The sequence below is a fragment of the Lepidothrix coronata genome, unplaced genomic scaffold (assembly GCF_001604755.1).
Source record: "Lepidothrix coronata isolate B3197 unplaced genomic scaffold, Lepidothrix_coronata-1.0 Scaffold7, whole genome shotgun sequence".
NCBI classification, from domain to species: domain Eukaryota; kingdom Metazoa; phylum Chordata; class Aves; order Passeriformes; family Pipridae; genus Lepidothrix; species Lepidothrix coronata.
Window position 1 is genome coordinate 3,150,198 of NW_016690187.1, and position 13,272 is coordinate 3,163,469.

Here is a 13,272-nt window from a genome sequence, read left to right on the forward strand (position 1 = left end):
TGAATGCTCTGGTCCTTTTTGACTTGTGAGCTTTTCAATTCAAGTGATTCAATCTGTCGGACTAGGATGAGGTTAATGATACTACATACAGCTTGCAACAACAGCCAGTAGCAAGTGCCTAGAACATGGTGCAAGATCGGGGATGTACAAGATGGCCCTTCCAAAAGGAAACCTTCCTGACTTTCCACAATCAGTAGGCATTTTTATAGTGCTAGATCCTGCCCACCACCATACTATAGAGATATATCAGTCTTCGCTGAAGCCTCTATTTATTTACATATATACAGACACCCCACATCCCCTCTTGCTTCACACACACTCTCACTAGATGTCATGAGGTGGATATACAATACTGACACATCAGACTGGTACTTTTCAGACTTCAGCTGCAATATATATCTAGAATTTACAGCTTATATCAGGATTTCTGCATGTACAAATCAGAATTTCTAAATTTCCAGTCCCACAATTATATCTCTACTTTTGTCCCTGCCCATCCCAACAATCACATTACGTATGTCATGTATGTGAATGAGTTAATACCTTGGATTTCTTGCAGGAGTGCAGGCTGTATATTTGTTGAAATGATCCACGGTCAGCCAATATTTGCAGGAACTTCTGGTACTCGTGAACAGCTGGAGAAGATCTGGACGGTGAGTTAAATATACCCTGAAATGGGAGAGACAAAGAATCTGTTGTTCCAGCCTACTTAATTTTGAAGTCCTAAGCATAGGTCCTGTGAATAGCAGAAATAATTTGGTCTGATGTACCAAGTTATAGCAGACTTTGTAACCCATTTTATATTTGGCAACTTTCTTACAGACACAAGTGTAAATCAAACGATTTCCCTTTGATGTTTGTCATCTTATCAAAAATTTAAAGCCAATTAAAGTGACATCAAATTGAAGGAGGCATAAAAGGTGTGCAGGTACTGCAAATTCTGTTGCTTCTTGTTAAATCCTTTACTTACTGTAGGATACAGCACACCATATTCTCACAAAGGAGCTCTAATACTGCTCTTAAACTACCTTGAAAATGGCAAGACCCTGAGGTTTGTCAGAGATCCTTCTTCATTTTACCTTGGAACATTTTGTATCATCCAGTTTATGGTACAGCTCTAGAGACTGCTTTGGCATAATGGAAAGTGTGAAATTATTTTATAAAGGCAGCAGTGAGTGAGAGCAGACATATTCAGGAGCCTCCTAAGCTCTTTTTTTCTGCTGGGGAAACAGAAACGTGGGGCCATGTCCTTAGTGCAGCTGGGTAGAACTGAGGCAGTTGGCAGCACTGATGGATTCTGTATGTTCCTGACCACTCTTGCTGACCCTCTTGCTGACTCAACAGGAAGGTCAGCCTATGGACTCATACTGGCTTTTGTTGTAGGTGACTGCCCTTTCACGTCTGCTCCCAGGGACTCTTCTGCATAGAGTGTTTCCCAGGCATGGGTTTTCAAAGGAGAAAGTACAGAAAAAATGAAATTTGGAAAGTCATGAGAAATTACTTTATAGCCTCAAGACTGTGTAAGTCAGATTTTTCCTCCTTAATCCCTTTATCCAGAAACACTTCTGCTTGGTAGGGTTTTCCTCTCTGTTTGTAGCTAGACTGTGATGTCAGACAAGTGCATCCAGTTCTTAAGACTTGAGTTCAGTCCATTTAAACAAATGCTGACTTTCTCTTTCATAGAGAGTGGGAGAAAAAAAGAATTACTGAGAAAAAAAATCCATACTTGGCCAATTAACAGGGTTCAAAGCCAGGGCAGGGCCCAGTTTCTCAGAGTGTGAATGAAGGGTATCCTTACAGTTATGTCTCTGCAATCTCTGGATACATTTCCTGTGGGTTTGCATTAGAGGGTTATAGCACTATCGTAATTTCTCTGGCATTATAACTAATACCGTGATTAATAGGATTTGTGCTATAGAAGGCAAAAACCCCCTTATTTAAAAATCATGAGGAAGCCTTAAGAGCTATGAAATAATTAGTGCTTTTCACAGAAGGTTTTATGTTATTATACAGCCTGGAATGAGGCTCCGTGTTAGGCCAAGATTTCAAAGCTCCTTAGCGGCTTTCGATGTCTAGCTTGAGATATTTTGCTGAGTGTGAGGTTCAGAACAGGGACTCCTACTGTTTTCTAATAGTCAGTTCTTTTCATGTACTAATAATATAGAGGCCCCCTGCACTGGTTTAGAGACCATCTGCATTTGTGTGCATGAGTCTGTATCAGCCAGCATGCTTATCTCCATGTAGGACTGATGGTTCAGAAACCATATAGATATTTGGCTGGAAAATCCCCATTCTGTGAAATGTGCTTGTCCTGTTGAATCATCAGGACTGACTGTCATTTCACCAACAATTCTCCTAGAGGTAGGGGCCCCCTTAAGCAGTCTCCAATCCTCATCTCTATCCCTGGCTGCTCATTGCTGCTCCTGTGTCACCTCTCACATGTGGGGCTACGTGAACTGGGGAACCTGTGACTTCGTTTTCTCCCTGGCTTACTCTAAATAAGAACAGCTCTTTTACCCAGCATTAATGACCAGTAGTACTCAAGAAGGCATGGCACAGGAACAGGGCCAAATGGGAAGGGAAGGCTGACAGTGCTAGTTATGGAAGTATGGCATGAATGAATGCAAACTCCAGCATCTCCAGTTCACTCATGACATGGAGAGTGAGCAAACCTGACAAACTTAAGGTCCATCATTCAGATTTTCAGAGATCAGGCATAGGCTTTGCATGAAAAACTCCATCTTATTGATTAACATAGTGCTGAGAAGGACTTCATGTGGGCTGGATTAGGCTGCAGAATGCCACCAGTGTGCTTCTGGGGCTGAGCTGAACACGCGACAAATGCCAAATGAATGACTACAAGGCTTCTTGGCATAAAACATAGAATAAAACTTCCCAACAAAAGTAAGCCAAATCAGCTAGGTTGATTCATTCAGCTAAGTTGTCACAGGAGAAGCAAGCAGTCAGAGGGCAGAGAGAGAGAGGACAATGATTTACACCAACTGAAACCACTTGCTGAAAAACAGGCATTGTAAAAACATTCCTGGCTGAAATTGTGCCTCTTCCCAAGTGGACTGAACTGAGCTGCACCAAGACCTTTCACTATAGAATAAAGTATAGAAAAGCTGCTTTGCTTAGTCTGATGGCATGGACCAGGGAGTTAACAGCTAGATTTGATAGGGTGGATATACAACAGGTAAAGCAATTGTCAGAGTATAATTAATTTCAATTAAATAAATGTAATGCATTGTCTGATTTGGCAAGGAATCTCACTAAAGGTCCAGGGGGGAAGAGGACGAGGGAGAGGAGATCACTTGCCCTGTTACATTGGAGAACAAAAGTAGACCAAGTGCATGGGTTGGAAAAGCATCTTTTATAAAGAAAAGGCTCAGAAAATACAAATTCATATGGCATTCAATGATTGGTCCCCTGAGTGCTTTCACACCTCAACAAAACAAAATTAAAGTATTTGCTGAAAACCTTATGTAGCAAAGTACGAGCATGCACAAATAACTATTTTTTTAAATTCTTCACCAAAAGAAGCAGAGTGCTGAGCTGACCCTGGTGAGTATGATTTTACTATATCCTGAACTTCCCCAGCTTCTTCTGATACCTTTAGAACTGATGTCCAATGGCTCACAAGAAACCTTGAAGAATGAGGGCCCACATTAATGCTTCCTACAAATCTAACCAGATAGCAAAAGAGAAAAAATTCTGGATTCAAATTCAGATTCCAACACTTTCTTGTGCATATAGAGTTTGCTTTGGGCTGACCTGCCCTACTTACATGATATACACACCGGTCATGGATGCGTCCTCATCCCTTGGTGCAAGTCAACTTCCAACATCCTCACATGGCTGAACACTGCAAGACACCTTCTCTTTGGGGAGTTTGAAAACTCCCAAAACTGATTTTACAGGTGAGCAGAGACAAGGGTCCTATCCCTTTTTCTTTGCTGTGGCAGGCTAAGTCCATAAGCAGTTTGGAAACAGGGGCCACAGCAAGCCACATCCCTCCGGAGCCCGCCATGCAAATATGTACCAGTTGTGAGATGCAGTCCCTGCTCATGGCTGTCTTCTCCAGGTAGCTGTAATTGTCCTCACAGCTGTTTCCCAGCTGTGAGTGAGAAAAGCAATCAGCTACCAGATGCTTAACAACTACAACAATCAGGCTTTATATTTCTTCCTTCTTTAATATATTTTTTTTTACTGATGTCTGTTTTCTTGCAATCTTACCACAAGTTTTTGTGAGGCTGAGTTCCCCATATCACATATCTCAGCTTACATTTTAAGGAATGGGGATTGTCTATCCTATGCAGGGTGTAACTTTTGTGAGACAAATCTAATGTTGGAGAAGAGAAAGTGAACAAAAACCCTGAAATTTTTCATGTTAAAATTTCACTGGTTTTTAAGGACATCTGATAATTCTGTGGGTTGTCTGGATGATAAGCTTTGAGTGCTTGGAGCTAGAAGTACTGATTTATACTACCCTTTCACATTCTGTGAGGTCTTCTTAAAGATGTGGCTTTACCTCTTTAGCATGAATCATACATATCAATAGGCACAGAGCTTTTGCATGCATTAAGTAACAATAATAACACTGAACATCTGCAACTGCAGAAATCCAGATGCGCTTGATCTCACACATTTCAGCAACTAAAATGAGGTTATAGGAGGCTTTACTGGCCCAGACTTTGCTCAACAAGCAGTTACTTCTGAAGCCCACAGCTCCCAATAAAGGCCAAAGACACTGCTGAAGCTCTGCATCCTTCAGGATGAGGCACCGGATTGCTTTCTAGCACCTGCCACTAGACCTGTCTGCCAGCTTTCCTTTTTCACCTCAGAAGGCAGGGGTTTCTGTCGCAGCTCACAGCTTGTGCTGCTGCTGAGTGTATCAGCTGCTGCCAGTGCAAGTGGGCAGAGTAAGTCCCCAGTGCAGCTCTGGCTCAGGAGGACACCTTCAGCACTGAAAGGGGCTCAACAGCCCCCCCCCGGGCAGAAGTGGCACCTGGCAGTGAAGCTGCATATGCCTTCGCTGATGTTCCCAGCAGCAACAGCATTCAATCTCAGCAGGATCCTTTCTGCTACAAAATCCAAGTGCTAAAATGTCAGTGTCCTTTATGCACAGTGGTAGATCCAGACTCAGACAGGGCAGTGTGAATTCCATGCTGATTTACAGGAAAGGCCAATCACTCTCTGTTGAGACTGCTTTCTCCAACTCCACACCAAGGAAAAGTACTGGCAGAAAGAGATAATTGCTCTTCTCACTCTTTCTTCTTTTGCATAGGTATTGGGGGTCCCAACTGAGGACACCTGGCCAGGACTTTCCAAGCTCCCCAACTATAACCCAGGTAGGATTTAACTCACAAGAAGGCCAACTTTTTCTCTGAGCCGCTAGCCACTCGATTTTTGGGTCAGTAATTCTCATTATGAAAAATCCTGTGCTTCAGTGTTACTGAATCCCTTGAGCTACTTAATGACAGCGGTGTTGTAGGACCTACAACAACAGTGGGATTGGCCTAGTATGCAATCAAAGGTACATGCATGGCAAAGTTGCCTCAGTGAGTGCTGGATATACGTAAGTATAAAGGGAGATTTCATTGCTGCAAGTGCTCACATTCTCCACTTCTCAATGCAAAGGACCAATGTCTCCTGGTTTAGACTGGAAAAGCTGACAGGCACCTGGAGACACATTTTATCTGAACTCTCTTTATTTTTATGGAGATTGGTTTGGGGACCTTTAAACCTCAGCTTTAAAGGTCACTGTCCCTGATTTTGATGTGGGCAAGGTGAGAAATCTGTGTGATTTATAAAGCTGGATTCTTTTATTTCCACATGGGCTGGTAGAGGAGTCTGTGTCCTGGACTTCAAAGGGCCAGTTGTCTCTTATTTTGATGTGGGCAGGTTGAGAACTAGGCTTTGAAAAGCTAGCTCAGTCACTCTCCCTCTCCCTCTCTCTCTCCCTTTCTCTCTTTCTCTTTTTGTTTAATGTTTTCTCCTGGGAAAATATATTCAAGTGTCAGTGAGGGGGAAATGATGAGCACTGATTCTCAGCCTCTCAGCAGGATCGTTCTGTAAAAGAAATATAAAAGTGAAATATTAAAAACCCTGGAATGTGAAATTCACCCATCTAAATCTAGCCATTCTCTCTCACTTGTACCCTAGGAGAGTGGTGGGGGGAGCCTGTCTATCTGGAAGGAGAAAAAAAGAGCAGGGGGGAGAGGAGGAGGGAGAAGACGTGCTTTGAGCAAGAGGTTTGCAGGTTTAGTAGAGCATAGTAACATCTTTTCAAAGAAGTGGGTGTTGCTCTGTGACCCAGTCCAAGAAGCCCCTCCTTTGATTATGTTGCATGAACACTAAACAGCCCCCATTTTCACATGGTAGCCGAGATTGGCTGAACAATAACCTGGCCTCACAGTCGAAAAGACTGGAATCCTTCACACAATTAGCTGAGACACATTAATCAAACCAGCGTGAAATGGGAATGTGTCGCTGTCCACAGCAAGTTTAATTTGGATAGCAAGCAAGCACAGAGCAGACAGCTGGAGGAAGCATTTTCTTCTCTAAGTTGTAGAAGGCTTGGCTGGGTAGTCTACAAGTTGAGAAGAGTAGTCTGGGAGGAAAGAAATGCTCATTTGTGGGACATACTAATCACAAAGAATTTTTTTATGCCAGTCATCTGCTCACACAAGGCCAAAAACTCTCAGTGATGATGATTAGGTATCCTGATGCTATATAGAGGGACAACCTAAAAGTGCAAGCATGAAGGCTACACTGGCAAAGAAACTTGTTCAGACAATGGAGAATGTGAGTGCCCAGAAGTGCCCTGAGCAGTGACTCCCACTTAGTGGTGTTTGGTCTGAGGAGCAGTGCTGTCCTCTGCTCTGCAGAGGGTGCCTTTTGCAGGGCTGTGAGGGAGAGGACAGGCATGCAGGCAGCATGGCAATAGCTCCAGTAAGGTCAAGTCTAGTCATCATAAGTAGTTTTCAAGCCTGACTTGCTTTCAGACTTGATAAAAAAGCCCCCTTAATGGATGGACTCCAGAGGGCCAGAATTGACCTGTGCTGTGATCCTGGGATGCTGGCACCCTTTGTGGCTGGACCAGGCAGAAATACAGGAATCAGAAGATATCTTTCTGTGGGAGCATCCCAGCATGCGAGCAAACACATGGGAGAGGGGAGTTACCTCAGTATTTGGGGCAATAGCTGTGCCAGCTTGAGAGGCAATATCCCTTTCCCCTCCTCAGAACCTGCCTAAGGGGCTGTGAGCTGTTCCAGCCACATACTGGAACGAAGCACTTGGCTTGCACCTGGGTTATACAAACCATTCTAAACAGAAGAAGGTTAGTCATATAAGGTTGGACTATTTACCCTACTCAGGAACTAAATCAAGTCGCTTTTTGATGAGACTGCTGGTAAGGAGGCAAATTAGTCTCCTTGTTTAAAGCTATTTGCCATTTACATGCTTCTGGGTGCTTCCCCTCTCTTCCCTGAAGCACAAAAGCTGTTCATACCCCAGGACTTGCTCAGCCCGTGTGGAATCTGTGGAGTCTGGCTGAGAAAACCTTCTCTCCTGAGGTTATTCCCAGACCATTTGTGTGAATCTGGGTGCCTGGGTTGGTTCAGATAAGCAAACAAACTTTGGAGCTCTTCCCCAAATCTGATGGTTTGAATTCTTTTAGCTAGTCCTATTGATGTTCGAACTGAGCACAGGCAGCAAACAAACAAACAGGTTCCTGCCTGAGGCAAGGAACAAACACGGGCAAAACAAAGCACTGAGGTGTGATCCTATTCTCATTGAAGTTGATGGCAAAACTCCCCCTGGATTCAGCAGTGTAGGCTCAGCCCCAGACTGAGGTTGTTACTGGAAGGGTTCCTGAGCCAGGTGGGTTAGTAGGAATCTTTGAAATGAAAGCTGGAAACCTTTAGATGTTTTCCTGTCACTACTGTGGGCTTGAGCACATCCTGCTGCAGTCTGAACAGAAGATACAGCATAGGCTGTGGGGTCTGTGAGCCAGGCACACACAGGGCAGCTGGAGAAAAAGCAACTCCACTGCTTCCTCTATGAGCAACTGGCAAGGGATGAAATGCACAAAGGAGTATTTGACCACCTGTGTTTTCTTGCACAAAGAAGCTCAGAAACAGCCTCATGTCCATTGCCTAGTTTGCCAAAATCTCAACCTGTGCCTGGCCACAGGCAAACAGGAAGGATGGGTGAGCAACTTGTCCATGGCCAACCCTGATGTCTGTGATCTCACCTCCCCTCTACAGAAGAGGAGATACCTAGGGTAGGGAATTACATGCAGTTATGGGGCCTGAAAGCATGTTGTTCCTCCCTTCCTGGCTTGAGAACCATTTCCTGGAGAGCATGAATGGTTGGGAGAACTCCTGCCCCACATCTCAGCACACTCGCTGGCCCTCTCCCTGGCTCCCTGGGCTTAGCAGCCCTGCCTGTAGTGACAAGGCTTTGCCCTGTGTTTGTTCATTTGTTCTGTTCTCCTCATTTTGCTTCCCCTGAAAGAGGCAGTTGTAGCTCTGTTAACACTATTTTTGAAAGCTCTCATGCTGTGTGAGCTCAAATCCTTGCATTAATCTACTGCTGTGTTCATTTCACTGCGCTGAAAAGCAGTGAGTTTAAATCCCCTCTAAACACCATTGGTGACACCAGAAGGCCAGTGTTTTGATCCAGCCCCATTAATGGTTACAAGTTTGAATCTAGACAGCAGGGGTCAAGGGCAGGAAAGGATTAGGAATCACAGCCCATGACATTAGGCTGGTGCTTTTGCCAAACTGGGAATACTGGAGTGCCCAATGTACCAAGTTAGTTTTTGTTTCCTTTTTTCTTACATTTGGATTCCAAAGAGTGAGGAACAGTCCTTATCTATCTAGAACATGATGAACTCGCTATGAGTGAGCTTTACTCCTTGATTTATCACACAGTCTGACTGATGAAGTCTCCTATGCCAGGTAGTATCACCTTACGTAGCAGACACAGGTTTTACACAGCACCCTTTCAGATGCACTAATGACTTTCAAATTAAGCCTAGTTTTTTACAGATCTGCAGGCTTTGGTATGAAGAATGAGATTTAGAAGCTTTCCAGAGGCAGCTTGTGCTCCCAGGCACAGAATTTCAGTGTCTGTTGAGTTTCCAAATTGTCACCAGCAGATGGAGGCAACAAGCAGCAGGCCCTGAAACGCAAACTTCCCATGACATCTGTGAGAATGCAGATGAAGGCTGCACTCTGAGTGCTTTTCCTTTTTTTTTTAATAACTCTCACTTTTTATGCTGACGTTTCATTTAGTGAATGGGATGGTTGAAAACTGAATTCTAAAACGATAAAATTTTTGTTGTCATAACAAACTGCATGTGGCTTTGCTGTCAAAGGGAAGAGCAGCACTGTAACTAACATACAATATATGCTGGGCAGGGTGTAGGGAAACTTCCTATCTGTGTGGCACTGGACACAGCCTGCAGTTTCCAGCCTGCCACACACACAGAGCTCTGCTTCTGTCCTGCAGCCACAGAGATTTCACTAATGAGAGAAATTTTCCCTGTGAGCCTGCAAGCACAGCGCCTTGGTCCAGCAGCACTTGGCATCCTCTTTCTCTCTCTTCATCAATTAGGAAAGTTTAACTTTTGTCCTCTAGCTTGCTTGCCTCATTATCAGTTCATTAGCCACCTCCACCTGGGTTTTCAAATAGGAAGGTATTTCCTCATTAGCACAAACTGCCTTGCATAGGGACAGAGAAAACCAAACCTAAGCACTACCTCTTCAGATCTACTCATATTGTTAAAAAAGCCAATCAGCCCTACACAATCCCATCATTTTTATGTCTAGATCATCATCGTGAGACGATTAAATCAGTAGTTCATCCACTTTTTGGAACGATATCCAAATATTCTTTATCTCTTACCTTTAGGGAGTAGCTGTTTACATTGTCTTACAATTTTAGATTGGTCTTAATCTTACAGTAGGGAAAATATTTACTGCTCTGTTTTTACCCTGCTCAACACAATGGTTCCTTGGCATTCTCTAAGGGTTTGTCTATATGGGGTCAGTCAGGAGATTAATCTGAACTGATTTAAAGTGGATTAGTTAACTGCACTAAATCCTCGAGCAGAGATGCACTGTTTTCTTACCCATATCTTCCATTTATAATCAAAGTTCTGCATACTCAAAGTGGCAAGTTTGGCAGTCCTCACTCAAGCGGAATTCTCCACAGAGAGATGTGTTTGGTCAGGGACAGCCGTAGTTGGCTCAGTGGCTCTTACACTATCCCTTGCAGATAATTATTAATATCCATGTTATATAAATGACAAATTTAAGTCAAGAGGCTTGCTCAAGACAGCAAACACTATAATTCGGGTATTCCTCCCAGTTCCCAGTAAGCAAGGTGATATTTCTATTGGTAATGTAAAGAAAATCCTACTTCCTCTTTGGAATATTAATCCTGAAAACTCACTCCATAAAAACAAAGTGACATTTCACTTGGATATTATTGAAACATTTTGCCCTGCTGTTACCAAATGAACATGCATTTTTTTAAATTTTATGTTAAACTCATTAAAGAATATTAATGTTAAAAGATTTCAGTAGAGGAAATACAATATTTCAGTCTTCTTGACATTTTTACTAAATATTAAATGAAATTGATATATTATCATGGAATATTTCCATCTCCCAAATGAAATTTTTCTGGCAGAAAGATATAACATCTGAAAGATTTTGGCTACCTCTGTGAAAAGGCAAAAATTTCTATTTCATACAGAAAAACCTTATGTCTTTCGAAACCATTTTTTAAATTGTTTTTCTTCTCTTCTACCTGGAAATTTTACATCTTTACTCAATATGGATAATATATTTCTACACATTTATTACAGTCAAGGGAGCAAAAAGAAGGAAAGATGATCCAGTGAAAATGTTATTAGAGATCCAAGGGGAATGTTGTGCCAGTTAGTCTTGGTGACTGATTTGGGAAGGGAATATTCAAGATGCTAACATATAACTTCTATATATTGGCAATAATTCCAGTGCTCTGGCACCTAAACATGAATCCCATCCCAAGTTATATTGTCATTTACTGCTCTAGAAGTTACCTTAGTATTTGGGTGTAGGAGAACATTTCAATTGTGAACTGTTACTTACCCTGTGATAGGCAGGTTTAACAATCTGCTGGCCTGGTTTAATGGTGAAAGATTGCTGCTGGAAGGGTCAAGGGCGGGAAGTTCAGTAATTTACACTTTTTCAAATTGTCTGTGCATCGGGTCAGACACTGAGTGACTGAGTCTGTGGGCCTGGCACTCTGGAAATGGCCTTATGCAGGCAAAGGCAGAGGGGACTCCCACTTTGCCTGCAGCAGGCAGCTCCTGGCCCTGAATGATGTGCCTGGTGCTTCCAGGCGGGAAGTGAGGGAAGATGCTCTTGGAAGGTGCAGCACAAACCCCAACCGAGCTCAGAGTCTACTGGCAACAAACCACTGACACTTGCCTCCCGGTGGTCTCACTGCTGTAGGGAATTCTTGTCCAGGCTGGGCTGTGAGAGAGGGCAACACCACCCTTCCTGCTCTCCTTTCCATGACTAGAGTACCACCGTTCATTCCCTGCTGCCAGCAACGGTGCTCAGGAAAATGTAGGTGGGTAGAAATTACAGCCTCTCTGATGCAAGAAAACGTCTCTGTTGATCAGCTCTAAGGGAAAATTTTCCAGGCTTAAGCCATTCATTCATATCTAAGCCTGAGAAAATTCATGCTTTATAATAAAACATTTGAGGAATGTATTGCTCTACATTTTCCACAATGTTTAGAAATATGTCCTTGAAAAACATCAACAAGAACGCAGCCTTCACAAAACTGTGAACTCTGTTAAGTTCCAGTCTGGTAGAGATCACGTAATCATTAAGTACTAAGCCTGCATGAGAATGGTTAACTGGATAAACAACAAACTTAGTGAGGGACTGGCAGTGAGAGCACTGGGCAAGAAGGGTGGGACCCCAGCACCTTTCCTCTGGTCCCATCTTTCTGCCACATCGGTGCAGAAAAGCCCCATGTACCCACAGGGCAATATGTGAAGCTCAGCAGCCCCTTGGAAAGCCAAGACAATTGCTGGGGATTCAGATCTGCAAACCTCCGTCTGCTTCCTTTGTGCAAAGGCTTTAGGGACTGGTACTGCTTTTACTGAAGTCAAAGCTAAGACTTGCACTGTAACAGAAGGAGGCCCAAAGCCTATACTCACAGATATATGAAAGGAAAGGGTTACAGAACTGGAACAGCCTTATTAAAATCAAGGCTGGTGCTCAAGTCCTATAGGAATAATGTATATTTATACATACTAAGATGACAGATTCTATAGGGCTGTTTGAAATTCTGAGCACATATTTTTTGTAAGGGCTCAAAGAATTGTATTTGGCTTGATTTTCATTTAATCTCATGATTGCATATTACACTTTCTAGGACTGGTTGCTTCCAGGAGACCTCAGAGACTCCGAGTCATCTGTAACAGGTAAGCTACCAATAATGGCAATGTTAAAATCGCCTCTGGGTTTATTTGTTTCTTCATGCAATCATTTAGCTTGAAATGAGCTCCTTTGGCAAGCCCAGGAAGTGCAGGGTGGCTCTGCAGTAACAAGCAGATCTAATGTCAGTTAAGCAACTGATTTTCAGAGATTGCAGTAAAGGTAGGCACATAGTGGGTTTATTATTCTCAGAGGAGTAGTGATTATTCTGAGATAAGCAGTGATTCAATGACATTATGTGCAGCTTTTTGTGGGGCACAGTTCGATTCAGAAGGTCAGACTTTCCCAGGCCCTCTTGCCCAGACTGAAGACAGACTTTGCACTGTCCCAATTTTCATTTCTGAAAACAAACTGTAGGAATGTTGCTCAACAGCAGTAAGGAAGACATGCTAGGACAGCATTTTCATAAGACAATGAAATAATCTTGTGATTAGTTAGGAGAGGGAAAATCACATTCTTAGTGGCCAAAAGCTATGAGACTAAGGCCATGGTTACATACTCAGCTTGACCAGACCCACCAGCACCGCTGAATCACTCCCTAGTGTGCTGAGAGAAGGGAGTTTTTTTTCAAGCACACATATGTACACACACACACATATACAAAATGCATGTATGTATCAGTGAAAGAAATTTATAATTAGGCAAAGTGCTGTAACCAAGCTCAGAGAGTCATTAAAATCAAATCCCCACAATACTGATTTTGAGGCACACAACAGGTTTTATACATAGGTAGGAAAAGACGGGGCAGGATTTGTCCTCA

The 13,272-nt window shown here is 43.0% G+C and overlaps 1 protein-coding gene and 1 long non-coding RNA gene across 2 annotated transcripts in view; one reads left to right on the plus strand and one right to left on the minus strand.

The window, feature by feature from the left end:
* The window catches only part of CDK15 (cyclin dependent kinase 15), a 40,273-nt gene that overhangs the window by 14,517 nt on the left and 12,484 nt on the right, over positions 1-13,272 (plus strand). The window contains exons 9-11 of the mRNA XM_017834858.1: positions 560-653; positions 5,288-5,351; positions 12,451-12,499. Of these exons, the coding sequence (XP_017690347.1) occupies positions 560-653; positions 5,288-5,351; positions 12,451-12,499 (207 nt within the window). The remainder of the gene's footprint in view (positions 1-559; positions 654-5,287; positions 5,352-12,450; positions 12,500-13,272) is intronic.
* The window catches only part of LOC108507178, a 162,297-nt gene continuing 154,800 nt past the window's right edge, over positions 5,776-13,272 (minus strand). The window contains exon 7 of the long non-coding RNA XR_001878021.1: positions 5,776-6,072. This is a non-coding gene — a long non-coding RNA (uncharacterized LOC108507178). The remainder of the gene's footprint in view (positions 6,073-13,272) is intronic.